We start from the raw sequence: 20,319 nt of genomic DNA, 5'->3' as shown, positions 1-20,319 counted from the left end.
GGCCCGCACGAAGGCAGGGTGTGATTTTAATACGTGGAGCTCACAGTCTCATTACAGGCTTCAGTCTGCGGAGCGCAGGGGTCAGACCTGATCCAAACCCACACTGACAAGTGCAAATGGGATTCTGCTGTCTGTCTCAACACCCTCCGTACACACACCCCGCCCCGCAAACACACACACACACACACACTTTCACCCAAAACCAATCCCCTCCTTCCCCTAACACACACACTCTATCTCCCAAAAGCATCACCCTGTATACATTATCACACACATGCATCCACACCGATATCTATAAACATACAGTGAAGTGCAACCTTTTTTTTTTTTCACTTTGCTACGATGCCTCCTCCCTCCATTAAAGTGAGGCAGGTACATTTTGCAACGTTCTTTATAATTTTAATAGAAAAGAAAGAAGCTTCTTAACATTTTATCTGTAAGATGACGGCCACCAACCTCTGGGACAAACCTACAAAAACTTCCCTAACTCATTACTCATCTTTGACCCCAGCAGCTTTTGCACAATTTCATGCACATAAACGCACATTTTCCAAACTCACACACATAAATCTAGCTATGCACATGGGACCATAATGTAAGGCAGGGTGGGCTGCGTTGACTTGCACAATCACCTTGATGAATCACCCTATGTAAGGGCCTCCAGAAGAGGTCTCTATTGTTAAGTAGTACTTCTCCTTCTACATGACCTACACACACAGCTAAAACATGCACCACCACACACACACACCCGAAAAAAGAAAAGGCAACGACCCAGGAATAAATTACACGCGACCTTTATACGCATCATGTTTAAAATGCAGCGTCCTGAGAGTGCGAGATGTGCCTGGAAACACCCAGAGATGTTACAACGATAAAATCCCCGTGCTGTACATGACCTATGAATGCACAAACAACTTTTAACACAAAAATGCTCTTGAGTTGGAGGGGCAGGGGGATATTTCCAGTGTGAATGGCCATTCATGTAAAAGGAAACCACAAAATGACCATGTTTCCTCCCTGCTTCACTGTTGAAGCAGCATGTGCACATACGCAAACCCGGAACCATGCAGACCGCCAGGCAAAAAAAAAAAAAGGTGTTCTTAGAAATTAAATATGAAAAGCATAAAATATGCAGCCAGCTCCCACTATGCCAACGCTGCCTCTGACACAGGCTTTCTCTCCTCCGTTCCCACCGCATGTTTTATTCAGGATTGATATTCTAAAAGCTGAAATAGAACAATCTATTTCCCCTTGCACTCCTCACTTCTGATTTACTGATGAATATTTCAGAGGAATGTCAGAAAAGACAGAGAAACTCCACTCTGCGAGCCGGCGTCTGCCTCACCTCTTCCTTCCGTCTCCCATCCTCCCCTCTGTTTTACAAGACAGCTACGTGATCCTCGTGCAAGACTCACTTAAGTAGCAGATTTGCTTAATTTTCTACATGATTTAACAATTTGTGGAGTGAGCGTTCGGGGGGGCATGGAGAGGGGGGAGAGGGAAGTCTTTGGCCCAGGAGTGGAGGAAAGTGAAAAGGGGAAGAGAGGGGAGAGGGAAGTGATAAAGAGAGGCACGGTGCTGCACAGACAGGACACATGATACGAGAAGGGGGAAACATATTCCCAGATATAACAGAATCTCAGCTGACCACAGACCAGCCGGCCAATCTGCCTCTGTCTCAACAGAATTTAAGATTTAAAATTGAAGACAAACTTACTTTTTGTTCTCTAAATGTATGGCACATTAACAAGAGGAGCATTAATTTGCTTAGAATTTATATATATATATTTTTTTAATACTTGCAGCAAGCATAAACAAGCAGGTAAGTAAATTATGGACACATGTGAAAGGCGCACATCTGCTCCTGCTCTTTCCAGTCCCTCATGCCTATTTATACCTGACTGGAATGCCAGTGAGTGACTGACTGACACACACACAGAAACACACACACACACACACACACACACACACACACACACACACACACACACCTCCACAGGCAGGGCTATTGTTCTCTTTCAGTCTGAGCAAAGTCATGTGCGCCACTACAAGATACTCAGGCATCATGATACAATACAATATAGCAAGGAAACAGAAGTGAAACAGTGAGGGAAGAAGACAGAAGGACACCGTCAGGGAGTTTCTCTGTCACACACACACGGGGAGTAGAGTACAGATGGTACTCACAGTCTTTCAGTGTTGCGGGGGATATTCCTTGGCATGCTTCTGAGACCCAGTCCATGGCAGTCTACTGTGGTGCCACTGCAGGTACACAAGGCTGGGCAGGCACTGGCATTGCCCATGAGCAGAGCAGAGAGCATCACCACCCACATCCAGAGTGGCTGCCCGGCCAGCCTGCCCATGCCTGCACCAAAACAGCTACCTCTAACGGGCATATTCACCACCACTGCAGCCAGCTTCTTCTTCTTCTTCCTCTTCTTCTTCTTCTTCTTCTTCTTCTTCTCAACTTCTGTCTCTGTCCACCTTTGTTTCCAAGAGTCCTGCTACACCTCGCAAGTCCTCTAGAATAATTCTATATTTGTGGTGAATATAAATAGAAAACTATAACAAATGCTAATATTTTCCTTTCAGCTGTGAAGCAAAGCAAATCCCTTTTTTGATGTAGGTCTGATATCCAGCACAGTTTTGCTGATGTGAAAAGAAAAAAAAAAAAAAAAGCTGTTTTTCTTTTTCTTATTTTCTCCTTGCAAACTCTTCTCCTCTCTTGTCTTTGTGGAGTTGCTGTGGCTCTGGTCTGCGCACGTCTGCGTCTCTGTCCTCCTCTCGCTCAGTCCCGCTCTGCTCTGCTCGCCTGAAGAGAGAGGGAATAGGCAAAGAGCAGAAAGGGAAAAAAAGCCAGTCTCTTTCTCTCTCTCTCTCTCTCTCTCTCTCTCTCTCACATACACACACCAGTCATCCATCACAAGGATCTACAAATAGCAGAGCCCCCGACTCCACCCCTACCCCTCCTCTCCTCCCCCACTGCTCTCCCTCCTCCTCACACTACACCCCCCAGAACCCTGCCTGAACTCACTCTCATTCTCAAGATCCCTCTTTCATTCCCTTGATTCTATTCACAATACAAATCTACTCCCAAGTATCTTTCTTTTACTGCTTTTTTTTCCTCCCCACTCAGTCCACTCCTCTTTCTCTCTCAGGTTTGCCTCCAGGCGAACCCCCCAGAGAGAGCCCTAACCTGCATGACACCGCATAACCCCTGCCCGAAGGGAGAGGCTGTGAGGAGACAGGGCTGAGTGTGTGTGTGTGTGTGTGAATGAGCGCATGTAACGAAGGGGAATCCACTGGGGGAAGAGAGGAATCAACACCTCCGTCCTTGGAGGCAAAAAGCCGGAATAAATAATCCGTAAATGTGGGTCCTAACATGTAGATCGAGTGTGGCCACACAGATAGAAGCTGCCGCAGGAAGCTGAGGTGAAAAAGCACACACACACACACACACACACACACACACACACACACACACAGACAGACATGCAAATATGCATGATCTACTGGGGAGGCAGACCACAGCCATAAAAAGTAAGTCAACAGTATATTTTAAGATCAGCACAGGCACTGGAACGGAGATTATATCCTAATATATACAAATGAAAAGACAAACAGCCACACTCACAACCATACCTGCTCTGTTATTTGGATTTATGAGAGTAAATGGCACACAATCCCTCTCTTAATGCCAGGACCATGCATTCCCTAAAGCAGACTCAGGCATAAACTGGCCTGAGCTGAGAAGGGTAAATCTTATGATAAGCAGCATCTGTGGGCCATTATTTACTTTAAAGAAATATTATTTTGCAAAGGTTGACATTTAGTTAAAACAGTGGATATATTAGAGTCCAGTCGCTGTTGACAGTGTAATTGTAGCTTTCAGGAAACGTCTCCAAATCCGTATTGATTTGCAGTTCGTGGAATTGCAAATTAGTATGCTGGATGTGGTGAAGGGAACAGGCCTCTTGCTTTTATGAGTTCAGTCCAAAGTGCATTGTTCACAGTTATCCACACAATAAAACAAATGGTGACACTTTAAAACGAGGTACGGGAAATTGGGAAAAGTTAACAAGGGGAAAAGCGCAACAGCAAGCACTTCTTGTCCAACTCCATCCCTGGAGCAGACTTTTTTTTTATTTATTGAACCAATGTATAATGATTAGATCCTCGATATCTGTGAATCTGCATGCTAAGCACCTACTTAATGGCTGGATTTAACGCTGGATCTGCTGCTAAAGGGCACAAAACCAATAACTAATATTTGGGCCACTTTCCTGTTATACAGACATTTTTATTACTAGATTAACGCCTCCGCACGGAGTTGCAACTTGTTCGTTCGGTGAGGTAATGCTTCAACATGATGGCACACAAAGTTGCAACCAAGGAAGTAATCACATGTTATTGCTTCAGTGCCATTTGGAAGCTGATTCAGCATTAATCAAGAACGACTCATTACGGGCTCATGTAGAGATTCACAGATATCTAGGAACTGATTACTATACACTGGAGATTGATTCGTAGGGAATCACTTTAACTTTTTTTTTCAGGAGTCTGACTTTAAACTTAGGATTCTGACTCTTTTTTGCAGAATTCAGAGTTTAAAGTCAGAATTGTATATTGTCTTCATATATAAAAGGAACTACTACTGCTGTTCATTAATAAGCAGAAATTACTAATTCGTTACATACTTATGTTTTCTAAAACTACCGAACAAACTCTTCAGCTATCCTCTGCCATGGCTGTGCTTGGCTCAGCTTGAGCCACTTGGTGTAATTCTACTGTGGGCTCTGCTGCGGGGTGGATCCCACCCAACATAAACATCAGCACAGTCACATACACCTAAAAACCCCATTCACTCTAACTGACAAAGACACGGAGAAAAAGAACACAGGGAGGGGAGACACAAGTAGAAAAACATTTGCATCTGTCTGCTTTGTTGCTTGACCAGCTCGGCACACATGCAGGTGTGCACGCACATACACACCATGGAGGGGGGGAAAAAAGCCCCATCTGTCCCGGTAAAAGCGTCAGTGCAGTGTATATCTTCCCTCTATGAATGGCTAATTAAAGAGGAGACAGTAGTGTTTAGCGGTAATGGGGGGTGGTGGTAACGTCCCTCAGCTCTCACAGAGTCGTGATAGGAATGCATACAAATACACAACAGGAATTATTCTCCTGCTCTCAAAGCCGGGGGAGGACATGGCAGCAATTTACAATTAGTCTGGAAGAGGAGGGCTTGGAAAACATGAGACCTCACGAACAACTGATGAGAAAGAAAACAGCAAATAATGGGACAGAATTTAAAAATCGGTCGTCCTGAAGAGTTTAGTAAATATCTTAAAGTTCCTACGGCTTGTACCCAAAGTTAAGAATCAAAGACCCAAACTTCCATCAACGCACGTAGCTGCCCGTGGCTGAATAGAGGGGTGAATCCGTTAGCTCCTGCATGCTCGACTCACGAAGAACTGAAATGTGTTTGATGGAGACAAAACAGGAAGAAACCAAATTTAGCATCCAGAAAAATCCACAGCATGCTTCAAAGTTATTTGTATTTCACTCTCAGAAGAGCTTCGCCTCAGAGAAACAGGCAGGAAAAATTCCTCCACTTGAAAAAAAAAAAAAAAAGTATTTTAACATTGAATTGTTTTTCCCCTTTCAACACAAATGATCTGTTACCGGTGTTTCACTATATGTAGTTCTCAAATTAGCTCCCTCTGAAAGGCATTTGAGTGCATACATTTAAAGCACTATCACATCCATTCATCATATACGCTTGTGGGTTTGTGTGGACACCAGATAATGCAAAGTTGATTACAGTTATGTCTGACTCATTTTACAGTCATCATGCTCATTCCGGAGCAGGAATGCTAAATAAAACCCCTCTGGAGTTTTGGCTGTAAAACAATACTATTCCTATCATGCAAGATGTCTGTTGTATATTTACAGAACATGAGAAAAAGCAGGCCCATTCTCACAGATGTTTACAACATATACTTACAATACCAAACATGCATTGACATGGACACCATAATGACACACTGAGACATTCCTCCTATTGTGGAGAGCTGCCTCCACTCTTTCTATCCACCCACTCACCCTCCAACTCCTGAAAATATGTTCAATTTGGGCAAATCATTTACTGCAAAGGGCAACAATTTTGGTAACGGTGTTATGTTTCCCTTCGGTGGCCTCCTGGGTATTTAGCTTATCGCTGTTGGTCACATTTATGTCAAAACACAGTTATTAAAAGTTTGTAAATTTAAGCACACATTATCGAACTATATTCATTTGAGTTTCTGTTCTCTTATCGTTTCTTATTTACAGCATGTTTAAAGTTTAGAAACAAATTGTTGAATGCTTTGTCGCTGGAGGACGTTGGGGCAAGTAGTGTTAAAGTTGGTACAGGTCACAGCAAGGGAGATAGAGAAGCGTAATGTAATATTTATTGCCTTTAAAAGAAATATTGTTCAAATGGGTTTCACTGTCCAGTTACCTCTGCACTATATTACCTAGTTTTTAGTTTTAAATATTCAGTATTTACATACAGCTCCTTATGGTCCTTCTTAAAGAAGGTTGGCTGATTGATGAGTCTCATCCACAGGTCGTCAAATACTGACGCTTTGGCTTGGCGTTGAACCCAAACTTGACCCAAGGTGTCAGTATTTGATGACTGTCTTCAGGAAGTTAAGTTTTGTCATTTAGCAGCATATGTGCAGTTAATAAGCAGATTCCTTCGCATATAGACATGTCTAACAGTTCAGTCTATTTCCACTGATCAAGCACAACTAATTATTTGCAGTTAAACAGCATCACCTTGTGGCTGAAAATCAAACAGCATTATAAACAGCATTGCTGCCTGCAGATAGCAACATTACCAGAACTCCAGGAAGCAAAAATACATTTAAAACACCATTTAACAACAGTGTCAGAACAGGAAAAGGTTCATAATTATGTCTGCATCCCACTGAAACACATATTCTGACATTTCAAATAAAAAGATGACTACAAAATGCAGCTTGTTGTCTTTTAATACAGTGAGTTGCATAGCTTCACAGTAGCATCAATATTATCAGTTTACATGGTATTTAAGGTTGCCCATGCAGCAATCGTCACATTATAGTGAAATTGTAACAGCTTGGCACAGTGACCATTGACCTGGAAACTGCTACTGAAGGAGTAAGACAACAAGGAGGCTTTAAAAGTGGAAGTGGCTCAAACTCTCCCAGAAAGCACCACAGTAGAAGGCAAACAACAGATTCATCTTCATTTGCATTCAACTCACCAAATAAAAAGATAAAAATAGTGAATAAAATTTAAAAACACTAAAAAGCTGAATAACTGTAAAGATACAAGTGCATATAAAGCTATAAAACTGTATACAATGTTGCATAAGAATCAAAACTGCCGTGAAAAACACTACAATATAAAGAGGCAAAACCAAGATATAGTTTAAAGTAACAGTAGTTCAAAGTATCACAGTGTTGAGCAAAAGTGGAAACAAAGACAAAAGAATAAATATATCGTATGTGAAGCAACCCTTCGGCCTCTCACTCAGTACCTCCATCCTTTTAACACGTACTGAAACTTGAATTAATTCTTTACAGAATGTATGCATACTCGTAAAGCTATCAGAAATGTATCAAAAGAAAATGAAAGGAAAAAACTTCATTTTAAATAAAAATTGCATAAAAACAGTAAGGTAAGCTATATTCACTTTAAGGCACATCTGAATTCATCACTTTTCTGCAATACTCTTCTGCATTTACTGCTTAAGTCAAACTAAACTTACAACCAAACTGAACATTTAACAAACAGAAAAGCTTGCACAATGCATTTGTGATTCACTAGAATGAAGGATTTGAAACATCCAGATTACCAATAAACATAAATAAAATAGGTTTGCAAATTAAATAAACTTGTTACAGTCGATGATAAAGCTAAAGACTCAGAAATTCAATGGTGTAAATACATGTCACTTGCATTTGGCAGGACATCGTGAATGAACAAGAAATAAGGAAATTAAGAAGGAACTCCGATAAGAAAACTGATGAATTGCACTGACTTAAAATAGACCATGTAACATCCTCATTGTTGTCCATTAAGCCCTACTATGACCTTTAACTTAAGTAAAACTTACTAGACTGGGAGATTTCCCTGCTATCTTATTAACCTTTAAGACTTTAAGAAAACACAGCTGAGTAGAGACATAAACACACCAAAACATAGGTGTACAGTAAATCGCACTGTTTGGTTTGTGTCGACGCCTCAAGAAGATCCTTTGATACTCCTGTCACAGTCAGTCTTTTGAATCAGTTAATCCTGGACGAGCTGAGGAGAGAGAAAAAGAAAAGATTAGGTCCTTTCTACCTCAGAGTATATCTCAGATCATTAGCAATTTAAGCGCTGTTGAGACAAAGTGAGGCCAGGCCTGTTTGGGGTGAACCACAGACGGACAGCTGGAAGTGCCTGAGAACTCCGTCAGCACAGTCACGAGAAAAACTGCTTGTCACTGGTTAATGACAGTTTGCTGCCCCAGCAATTTAAACATGACATTTTGATTGGTTTGGTTTGGTTTGAATAAAAGAGAATTACTACTTGAGCATATACATCATCATCATCATCAAGGAATAATAGAGACAATTTCAACATTTTGAATTGCTGCAATTTTCTTGTCATATCAGAAGAGTGCACTATGAAGTCAGATTAAAGGGTTGGTGAGGTAGGTCGAGCCTCACACCAGGGTTTTCAATATCAAAACAGTGGCTTTCTTAACCTGGCTAGATCACCATGTTAACTTCTGCAGAACACCTGACCTAGTCCGGCTACTGTTTAACTAACTCTTTTTGCACTATGAGCGATATAGATTCTCGGCTGAGGGACTATACTTTAAATATGCAAACCTGCTGATCCTCGAATGAAGTCATGTAATTACAGCAGTATGTATGACGCTGTGTTTTATTGCCACAGACCCTGCGTTCATTCCGTTGGTGATGCAGTAAATCATTTTTGCCCATTAAATTTTATACAGCATATCATCCATACACTAAAAGAATGATGATGGCACAGCAACTAAATAGCAGTTTGGATTATGTTTTATTTGCTTGTTCCTGTTTTACACTGTTTTTATTGTAGCTGATAGAACACAATGAAATAAATGATTATCCTATTGGTATTTATCACAGATCATATTCAATCAATAACATTCATTCCACTTCAATTGGTAAAAAACTAAGGTGATTTTCACATAATGTTTATTATGTTGCACTGAGTGGTCAAATAAATACATTAACTTACAAATTTACACCATCAGCAAACATCTGCCAGCATCCTCTCTTGCCTTATTTGCAGCAACAGTGTTGATTTTTGCTGTAACAACTTTTTTATATTCTTCATAGAAGAAGTTTCAAGTAATGCACCAAAAGCCCCTTTTATATGGGAATGTGCACCGAATTTAAAGAATAAAACCTGGATAAACAAAGAATGCTGATGTCCACCATCATGATACTCATCATCTCTAATTGGGTTTTTAGGTTTTGTCGACCCAGCACACACAAAGAAATCCTGGCTATGTTGAACCTGCTTCCTAGTATACTCCCCAGTAGCACCTAAAGTAAAAGGTAATTCATGCTCATTGTAGATACATAAACAGACACAGACGGTGCTCTCTGACCGTACTCTGTGTTCATTTTGTTCAAATTTGTGCAAGTTTTCTGAAAGCTTACAGATGCAGACTGAACAAGGCAGTACTGCAGGAAATCGTAGTGGGCAAAGTAGCTGATCATTCCAGCGAGTTGACCTTAGGACACGATGAAGAAGTTTGAACAGTGGTGGACATCCAAAAGTACTGCTGTCTGTTGCCAATCGCTTTCATTGGCAATTTAGTTAAGAGAATTCTCCATCCACATGTGGCGATGCATTAAATGGCCTCACAGACCACTGTCGTCTACAACACTGCCTCCACAAAACCAGCTCTCTAGTGGATGTATTGCTAAACATCCATGCCAGTGTAAAGGAAGCATGGAAGTATGCAGGCAGCTGTGTCATCCTGACATTATAGTGTCAGGATATAACTGTTGTGACCTAAATGGCCATAACTGTGGCTTATGGTTTTTCATATTAAACATTTGATTGATACGTTACACAAGGCACTCGCTGTCATTCTGAGGTCAGCTTGAACAATGCAATACTCACTCCTCCACAGGCGATGTTTGCTCTTCCCTGGCCATCACTTGAACCGCTGGGTAGAGGACTCTGCACTTTGCTGTTTTCTTTTTCTGTCAATAGCTGGCTTCCCAACATCTTCCTCTGGTTTTTGAACAAAAAGTTATTACTGAGAAATGTATACTGTTTTAGGGGCTGCATTAAAGATACCATGTAGATTTTGCTATTGTAAGCAAACATGTCATTTTATTTGAATGTTTTTCACATTGACTGTATATAAAGATGGATGACATGATGGCTCTCCAAAGCCCTGGGCCTAGATACCGCAATTCACCCAATCAGTTCAGTGTAGACTATGGCTCCAAATGACATCATCAGCGCAAGATGGCAGTGCCTATATCCAGGATATTTTGGCTTTATTTTTGGACCACGGGAGGAGGTGAAGAAGCATCATCCATCTTTATAAAGAGTCAGTGGTCAAAATGCACTTAATTTATCTTAAACATCTCACCAACATGTTCAGTGCATTTCTTTTCTCATATCACAAAAATTCTGTTTAATAGCATCACTTGTGATAAAAAACTGGACACGGGAATACTGTCAACAAACCTTGATAATTCCTCCTAAAGAGCGTGAACGCCAATGTTTCCTGCTGAATGGTGTCCGAGACTCAGCTGAAGGGGTCTGCAGAGGCTGCTTTTCAAACTGCAGACAGAAATACAACACATGTTGGTGCTGGGCTGCATGAAGTTCATCTGTATGTTTTTTGTCACCATGTTAATGCTCACTGTGGATACGCTGACCTACCGTACCTGTCTTATGAGTTTCTTCTTTTTGGCAGACTCAGGCATGTTGCTGACCTGCTGGTACAGCTCTTTGAGGGCAGACTCAGTATAACTCTGTGTCTCGGATGACCCGATGGTGCTGCTGCTGCAAACCTCACCTCCCAGTGTTCTCACAGAAGGAGAAGGGGAGGCAGGCGGTATTGAACACAAGGGCCCGTCTTTGGAACAGAGTGTCAGGTCATCCTAGGAGGTTAGATAGAATATGTGTCCAGATATTTTAATCTCTACATGCACAAAGTATTGCCCTTATTATAAAAAACACAATATTCCTTCTAAGCCATTTACATGGCTAAGGAAAATGAACATTCCACTAATATTCCTGTTTACATGCAGCCAAGCATTCTCCAAGTAGCATTCCCTAATATGTCATCCATTCAACGTCTAGAGCCACTTTTGCGTCAACATGCAATTTATTATAACTTTTCGTACGACCGTGTGTACACAGCCTCCCTCTTTCAATTTTTTTCAACCATCGTCTTGAGAAGGTCAGTGTTGTGATTTTTGCGCATTTCCAAAAAAGTGTTTCATAATTTTTAAAAGTACACGTGCTTCTCCTTACAGCCAGATATGTGGGCTTTTCTTTCAGTCATGAATCTTTACTCTAGCCTTACAAACTGTTGACTAGTTGGTTTGTGTACAATGCATCCATGACAACGGACAGAGCAAGAGGCCATGTTTCACAAAAAGGAGTAAAAACCCCAATTAAGAGCATATTCTGAATCACTGTATACTTGTCCAAAGAATGCTCCTAAAACCCAAATAATATTGGCATATCCCACGTCTTACACAGAAAATGCTACATTTAAGGCCTAATGCTGAATATCTAAGTGGAATATGTGGTCCATGACCAGGATCAATTTCTGAATATTGTCATATTCTGAATAATGGTGGAATATTTGTGTGCATGTAAACCTAGTCACTGAAACCACATGCTCGTTTCAAGATGTGATGACAAGAAAATGTGCCTAACTGAGTTGTACAAAGCACAAACTTATGAACAACAAAAGAATATCGCTAAAAATCTGAATACTGACACTGTATTCAGATGCTTTATTTAACAGCTCTTTGAAAATCATTCCATTGAGTGCTCAGTAGCAGAGACCAGCCTGTCCAGGTTCTGTTTTTAGACATGAAGTACCTAAAATTAACCATTCACTGAAGTTACTGGATGAAAAGTTAGCAAAGAAAAATAAAATTTACTGCGGCAGCTTTGAAAATAGCTTATAGATAAATGTAATACAGTGCTTACACTCTTTTCATTAAGATGAACTTACTTTAGAATAAGAAGACAAAAAACAAAAATACTCACCTTAGACTGAAGAGTTTTTGATCCTTTGAAGTACAAGCGTGTATATTCTTTGATATATGCAGGTGCCTTTAATAAAAGCAAACACAGACATTTAATCCTCTGACAAAAGGTCACTGTAAAAATTAGTTTAGTGTACCATGGCTCACCATAGAGCATCCAATTGGAAGGATTCTAATTGGAGGCATTGTTCAACAATACCTGCTATAATTCATTGATGTGTATGAATGGGAACGATGAAATATGATCAGGTCAATGGGATCAACAAAGACCGCTAGTTATGGGGCACCTTCAAAAACAGATTCTATTGATTATTCTCTCATGTGCAAATTCTGTTCTCTTCACCCTGACCCTGTTTTAATTTCTTGTAACCCTGACAACAACAGCACCACTTCTCAATGAAGGTTCATTCAAGCGAAGGGAAAACCCATTAACAAATAACAAACCTAACAACTGCATTGTTAGGAGGTTCTGAATTTATCTATTTGAATACAAGCCAATTAGAAAGATGTGCCTTTGTTTGGTTTGGACCTAACCATAAAAGCTGCATACCTTGAACAGTTTTTGTGAGTGCCTGATGAGGAACGCTACGCCATTATTCAGTTTCTCAATGTTTTCCTGCAGGTCACTTGCCAACACCTGCAACAAAAGAAGGAACAGAAAACAAGATTCAAGAAAACTGTTCAAGGTTGAATGTAATTTGTCCATGTGCGACATAGGGTTGCACGATAAAATTAAAGTTGTGGTCTACTTACGTTTTTGGGCCAGATTATGTGTGGAGCAAACATTGTGGCTAGATTGATGGCAGACATCTTGTTGACGTGCTGATTGCGGGCAGTGTGGTACAGCAGATCAAGCAGCAGCTTCAACAGGCTGCGGTTGGCTGGTGGAAGCAACATGAAAAGCAGCTGAAACGCCTCAATCTGGCGCTCCTTGTCAGGAACATTTGTCTTATTCCACTTATCATCAAAGCGAGTCAGTTCTGGACACAAACAGATAAGAGAATTGTTACAAAAAGAACAAGTGGGTCACTTTACATTTTCTTGTCTTTACTTTGATCTGAATATGACAAGGATTTGTGTATGAGTCAACAAACACCTCCAATCTTCAGGTGAGCATGATAGTGTCTGTGCGTGAGCAGAGGCTCTGGCAGCTCTCCCAGGTATGCTTTGAGCAATGTCGCCGCATCATTGGGGTGGAAGTCGCCTGTCTCTAGATCTATCTCTGCCCCAGCGTTCAGCATTTCCCTCAGGGCTGCCTGTCTTAGGCTGTGGCCTGGCACACGGAACAAACCCTCCACATGAAGGTCTGAGGGATGGGAGAGAAAGATGGAGCGAGACAGCCAAAGAGGAGGGGAAAAGGGAGAAGGTGATGTGTAGGCGGGTAGACACAGAATGAAGGAGACGCAGCGAGACAAAGACACAAAAGGGAGGAGAGAGATGGAGTGAATTAAATGGAAGGAGGGAGGCAGCAGGAGCAAAGTGCTTTCAGATAAATTATTGACCCAAGCATTTGCTCCCAGTGTCCACTTTCAGTGAATGACATCATCGCTGTCTAGAAATAAACCATGACCTCATGCTAATTCACTGCTCTCCAACTAAGTTAAAGAACAAGTTGTAATAGTTGGGATGCAGCAATGAGGCTTTACAATTTACTATTCTTCTAACTGTAAAAAGATACAGGCTGAACAGGCAATTTGATTTAGTATATAAAGAGATTTTTAAATCAAGAAAGCATTAACGGTGTTAGTCTGACAAAATCACTGTCATCACTAAGGATTTGTCTTCACACATGCAAAATGTATGCAGTCATGATATAACAAACTGCTGTGGATGAAATTGCCATCCAAATGGCAGAAATAATGCGTGTATATGAAGATATACTTACTTTTACTCAGGTATTCAATGAGCTGATAGATCTGTGCAATTCCTTCTTCAGTTAATGGGGCACCAAAAACAACTCCTTTGTCTGAAAGGCATCAAATGGCACATTAAGACTGTACCCTTTCTGTGTACAGATGGATTTATTCCATTACTCTATTCATTAGGCTCATTAGATCCATTTTATTATCTCAACTTACAAAGAAAACAGGTGTAGCGAGTTCAGAGAGTTTATGTAATGAACCATCTCTTTCATCATCAATTCATCCGTTCATAAGAGCTGAAACAATTTGTCGATCAAAAGAAAATGAATGGATAACTATTGTGACAATCAATTAATTGTTTATTTCTTTTTTCATGCAAAAGTCCCAAACATTACCAAGATCCTGCTTCGATATTGTATGATTTGCTGCTTCTCTTTACTTTATGTAATAATAAAAGAATATATTCAGATTTTGGACTACAACTACAATTAATAAATTAGTCGATCTAAAGAAAATTAAATGCCACCTATTTTTCAAAAAGTAAAAATGTCAAACATTTGCTAGTTCCAGCTTCTTTCGGCTTTTCTTTGTAATTTGTGTAATTTATTGTTGGTTGGAAAAAAGAAGCATTACTTTGCACTACAGTAAATTGCGATTAACTTTTTTCCAACAAGATTAGACTAAATCACCGATCGATTAATCATAAAAATAATCGGCTGATTAATTGATAATTAAAATAAGAATTAGCTGCATAACTATTCGGACTGTTGCTCAGACTGTCGCTCGTCTTTAATGCAATAATATAACACAATAAAACAACTTAGCACATATGGTCTGTGCCAAGTTAAACACATTTGTCTAAACACTGTTTTAATGAGCGTGAGCACACTAATGGCGCTAACCTTTCCGTTTCAGGAAGTTGAAGGAGCGTAGAAAGCCACTGGCGGGGGGCACCCTGGGCTCAGACTCTCCGGTGAGCTGGGCAAATTCATCTCCTGGAAGGTCTATGAGTCGAGTGATATTGCTCAGTACCAGTTCCGTGAAGACCTGTGGATGCTCATGTCTCAGCCTCTCCACAAAGAAGTCTGGGTTAAAGATCACAGGCTGGCTTGCGTTTGGCTTTTCCTGGCTGATAAACACACTGCATTTTGTCCCCCTATTAAAGAGAAACAGAGGGTGCATTTTGAAGTGCAATAGTAAAGCTTCGAGCTAGCGCCTAAAATTTTGAAGTTAAATCAGAAGGGGGAGATATGTAGCATAAAGAAGTGGACTAACGTTAGCTAATGCTACCATAACAAGTTGTTGCTAAGGTTAGCTACGTTGGCTAAAGCTAACAAACCAGATTATAAATCACAATACTCAGTAGTTAAAACAGATGTTTTACAAACACTAATCATCCCCAAAACATCGTAACTTTTGAAACTTGTTAATTAGACAACATACTAAACGAAAACTCGGTACCTTCTGTCCAGTTTGGGATTGTTTTGGGGATCATTTTCAGCCGCCATCTTCGTTTTGAATCTTCCGCTGTTTCATTTTTAGTTCCGCCCACGGCGTTGTGATTGGCTGAAATATCTTACGTCAGACGCAGGGAGGGGCGCTATTCATTGGACAACGCAGATACCTACTGATACTTGTGTTGAATGGACATCTTTAAACTCTTGGTACTGGGTTGTAATTATTTGCATTGAAAGATGAAAAAGACTGCTTGCTTGTTTGTTACCAATTCTTCTTTTTTTCCCTTTGTTTAGACATAATTAAACTCAGCCATGTCATATTTTCCTCCGGCTCGGCAGGTAATGTGAGAATGTGAGCACTGAATTAAATGCAAGGAAAAAAAATAATTTCATGCTATAATAAGAGACAAACTGGAGGACGATTGATTGGAGGATGAGTTTGACAATGTGGTAATAAGGCTGTGCTTATAAATGGGAATTCTAGCCTACCTGTCATATCAGCAGAGGGGGCCTCATCTATAGTCGTTGTGTCCCCTGCTATTGGTTGTCTTGACAAAACCAAGACTTTCCTACTTCACTTCACTCCATACCCAATCCAGACATTTAAGAAAAAAGTGACATATGCACATGAATAATACTTTTGAACAGCATATATTTCAGACTCAACATAGTACACATACAACGACATCTCTTTCTTTTGTTATCTTTTGGGACATTTTGGAAATGTGGTAATGTAAAAAATAATATCCCCACATTGAATATCTTCACCGCTGTCACAATAACGTAAGCTTTAAAACACTGACAAAACACGATATATTTCTAGCTGGACAAAAAAGCATCTGAACAGCAGAAATGTTACTTGACTACACAAAACAAGAAATATCCAAGACTCTCTGTACTAAACGATTTAATTAACACTCTGAGAAACTCTCACAAAAATACATTTAGTTTTTACATCTCAAGGTGAGGTGTAAAAGGGTCAAAACACAGAGTTTAGAATGCTTGTTGTTGTAATTCAGTTAAATTAGAAAAGGGGTTTTAAGGGTATGAACCTTCAAGGACAATGTTGTCAAATCATCAACATTCAATTTGTCCAAATATTTTGACACACATGTGTTTGTGTGTGTGTGTGCTTGCATGCATGCCTGTGTGTAGAAATGAATGGTTTAGTGAAGGAGGTAGGTGGTACAGTAATCTCTTGAAATTAATCACCAGTTACTGATATGGATCACATCTAGGAACACAGAAATAAGCTGCAATAATTGGTGAAATGATTGCAGCTCGTGTTGAAAGGGGCTTCCATAGCTATCTCCATCCTTCTGATCTGTCTTGCGGGAGCCTCTTTTTCTCCTTTTGTCCATCTGCTCTCTATAGCATCTACCATCAATCCTCTCTCCGGCTGCTCTACTTGCTTCTTCGCTTGTACTTCTCTGCCGCAGCCAAGACAATCTCCCATACTTCTAGTGGCAGTTAGGCCTGAGCCTTCCCAGAGTTCTCCAGCATGCCCTGCGAAATGTGCGGGAGGAAATGCAGAACAGCAGCGGGTCCAGAGCGCCGTTGATATACCACAGTGGAAGGGACAAGTACGATTTCAAGATTGTGTAGACGGTGAGGACCGTGTCAGACCACACGACCACATAGACCTGCATCAATGAGGAGGCAATGTCCGGAAAGTTGCAAACAAAGAAGGCAACCACGACTGCACCTGGAACACAGAACATAATAGCTCAAATGCATAACTCAGAGGACCTCAACATGGTCATAATACATTTGCACTTGCCAGTGTATTGACTAAATGTTAGGTATCAAAAATGTAGGATGGAATCTGACAGTAAATCATGAGGTAAATAAAAGTACTCGGGAGATTTACTATGCCACAACCTCAGACATAAACAAGGTTTTATAATTTTACCAGGCTCACCCATGAGTTTTAGAGCTCTCTTTTCATTCAAAAGTAACTTTCCATTCTGATGGCACTGGATATCTCGTCTTCCTTCTGGATCCGGCCGTGTGAGACCCATGTTTCTCCTTTGACGTCCGTTCCTCCTCAGATAGAACAGGATGAGCAGATAGAGAGTAACGATGGTGACCAGTGGGACCTGTGGTTGGAGACGCATATTGAGGCCCTGGATTCATCAAGATAAGTAAATCTGTTGAAGAGCACTCATCTTACCAGAAAAAAGATCCCAGCTCTCAGAATTAGAGCACCTTTGTAGATGTGTGCAGGATCAGACTCTGTCATCTCACACATGGTGGATACATGAAAGGCCTCTTCTCGAGTGGTGGCCGTGTAGTCCAGGATGCAGGCGCGAGCCTGGTCATAGACCAGAGCAAAGGGTACTGCTGAGACCAGAGAAACCATCCATACTAAGAGAAGGCACGGCAGCCGAGACTTCTGTTGGAGAGGAAAGGGAGAGGGGAGGAAATTCTATTTGTTAGATCGTTCTATGAAATGCTAAATATGGGCTGTGCATATTTAATTTTCTTCAATTTTCTTTATGACCAGGTATCTTTTGCAATTTTGAAATATTACTTCTTATTTCATCTACATTTCATTCTGGGATACAGATACAGCACAGGCACAGTCTGTACTTTCTGTCTGGCTTTCTTTTTACCTGAGAAAACAAAATATTTGCTTTGTGGAAGTACTCAACCTTCAGCATGGAGACAGACCACATGGTGTGGCAAATGGCTGCGTAGCGCTCAGTGGTGAAGGTCATGATTACCCAGCTGGTGGTGGCACAGTACAATTGCCGGACCATGAAGTAGACCTTACATACCACCTGACCCAGACGCCATGGGTAGCTCTCCCAGTAATAGCGATACAAAGTTACTGGGATGGTCAAAAGCTGCAGAATGTCTAAAATTTAAAGAGAGAGGAACACGAGGGTCATTTAGTGAATACACACTGAGTAGCATGAAGTAGGTAACAGACTGAAGTTGTGGTGAGGAAGTTCCCAAGTCCAGGACTGACAATATGAAATTGAATTCTTTGTTCGAATTGAATTTTTTTTTTTATAAACACAGTTTTTTAAAATAAATGATGATTTTTAAAAAATATTCAAATCAATATATTCAATATATAAAGATTTTTTTACTCCTTAACAAACTAAATAAACAAACTCTCTTCGTTGTCATGACTAAATAAACTTCATAAACAAATTGAAAAGGACAACACAGTTTCATACTGTCTTACTTTGTTTATATTTGGCGGACCCTGCCACCTTTCTAGCTTCAAACGTTGTTCTGGGGACCTTATTTTCCTCTGAGAACAGCTTGTTTACTCACCAATGGAAAAGATAAATATTTCTGAGTTTGTATTATTACCTCATTAATATTGTAAATATTAGAACGTCTGAGTTTGACATAGTTACATAGTTTCTCTTGTGTTTTCAAACATGAAAATTAAAATTGTTTTATTACATTATAATTCTAGCAAGCTCAATGCAGTTCAGTTTGATACTGGCACTACTGGTCTTCCTTAAGGTGCACGTTGGTGGTGTGTACCTGATATGACGAGGCTGAGGAGGTAGAAACGAATGGCACTGACTCGCATGTGAGCATCCATTAGGAGGGTCAGTATGCTCACACCATTGAATAAAACCTATAGAGCATTAGGGGGGCAGCATTAAGTGGCTTACAGTCTGACAAGAAATGTATTGTTACCTCAGCATATCATTAACACTGTTATTCATAGTATGGTGTAGAATTGAATGTTCATACCCCGCACAAGAAGATGATGCTGTAGAAGATGGTCATGGGGACAGCAATTGCCAGCGGCTCACGTTTGGTAACACCTATATCGAGCTGTGGGGTCTCACTCGGGCTGACGTTACAGCTGAAGAGGGATGAAAGCTGCTCTGAGAAGTTCATGGTGAGGCAGCTGGCTGTGAACTTAAAAGACCGTAGAGAAATGAAGTCCGTCATTGATTTATCTTATGTGTAGTAAGACAATGGTGACAAAGAGATGAAAAAGATTATCTGGCAGTGATGTTGGGCATTAAAGGCACGTGGAGTATTTGTACACAGACACAAACAAGTCAGATAGAAATGGCTTGTAGAGCAGGAATATTTTCACATCTTACTTGGTGAATTTAGGATTTATTATGACCAACCTAGAGGTAATGTGGAAAGAAAAACAAGTGTGTTTTGGTTTTATTTAGTTCATATTGAGTTTGAATAAAGTGTGTTTTGTACCATGAGTTAACAAGGCAATTGAGCTTGTCTTAGTTCAGTAAAAGGGAACATTTCAGGAGGTATATGGTTGGTAATATGGTATATTTATTTTTTTGTTTAGTAAGGAAAGCTAAAAATACAAATAGGAGTATTTAATTTCTTGACACTTTGTGAGTTTATTTTGTTTATTGTTTACACTAACAGCTGGCATATATCTGCCAGGTGAAACTCTGGGGGCTTTCAGACCATCACCTCTTGCCAGCACAAAGTGGTATTACATACAGGACGGGCTGGGGCTGGCTGGATGGCATGCTTATTTCAGTAGACATCTCCACAACACAATACATACACGTCTTTGACATAACATTAACACTGTTGTTTCTTCACACTCTGTTCATAATATTAGTATATGTTAAACTTAAACAATAAACATAATTATATCAATGCAAATACATTAAAGATGAGGCCAGTGACACAAACTAAATCCTTCAGTGGATAACA

At 40.4% G+C, this 20,319-nt stretch overlaps 3 protein-coding genes across 4 annotated transcripts in view; all 3 read right to left on the bottom strand.

Annotated features, from left to right (window-relative positions):
- Positions 1–2,845, bottom strand: part of slit1a (slit homolog 1a) — a 93,616-nt gene extending 90,771 nt beyond the window's left edge. For both annotated transcript variants that reach the window (XM_084376108.1, XM_084376109.1), the window contains exon 1: positions 2,188–2,845. In XM_084376108.1, the coding sequence (XP_084232234.1) occupies positions 2,188–2,396 (209 nt within the window). In that variant the 5' untranslated portion in view covers positions 2,397–2,845. The remainder of the gene's footprint in view (positions 1–2,187) is intronic.
- A 4,174-nt stretch (positions 2,846–7,019) lies between these two features.
- On the bottom strand, positions 7,020–15,733 carry LOC311270711 (rho GTPase-activating protein 19-like). Its single transcript, XM_084375822.1, has 11 exons — positions 15,647–15,733; positions 15,088–15,341; positions 14,209–14,289; positions 13,420–13,629; positions 13,077–13,303; positions 12,874–12,960; positions 12,325–12,390; positions 10,983–11,198; positions 10,780–10,875; positions 10,201–10,314; positions 7,020–8,337 (listed from the first exon to the last, which is right to left on the bottom strand). The coding sequence occupies exons 1-11, from the start codon at positions 15,691–15,693 to the stop codon at positions 8,323–8,325; spliced, it is 1,413 nt and encodes a 470-aa protein (XP_084231948.1). The 5' UTR covers positions 15,694–15,733; the 3' UTR covers positions 7,020–8,322.
- A 1,295-nt stretch (positions 15,734–17,028) lies between these two features.
- LOC311270442 (pyrokinin-1 receptor-like) lies at positions 17,029–19,515 on the bottom strand (the record flags this gene model as incomplete). The annotated part of the gene is made up of 6 exons (XM_084375301.1): positions 17,029–17,347; positions 17,564–17,741; positions 17,816–18,037; positions 18,297–18,502; positions 19,150–19,246; positions 19,366–19,515. 6 exons carry the CDS (start codon positions 19,513–19,515, stop codon positions 17,103–17,105), a joined length of 1,098 nt encoding a protein of 365 aa, XP_084231427.1. The 3' UTR covers positions 17,029–17,102.
- Positions 19,516–20,319: the final 804 nt, after the last annotated feature.

This window comes from Pagrus pagrus, assembly GCF_965226575.1.
Source record: "Pagrus pagrus genome assembly, chromosome: 15".
Taxonomy (NCBI): Eukaryota; Metazoa; Chordata; class Actinopteri; order Spariformes; family Sparidae; genus Pagrus; species Pagrus pagrus.
This window is presented reverse-complemented; position numbering and strand designations above follow the sequence as displayed.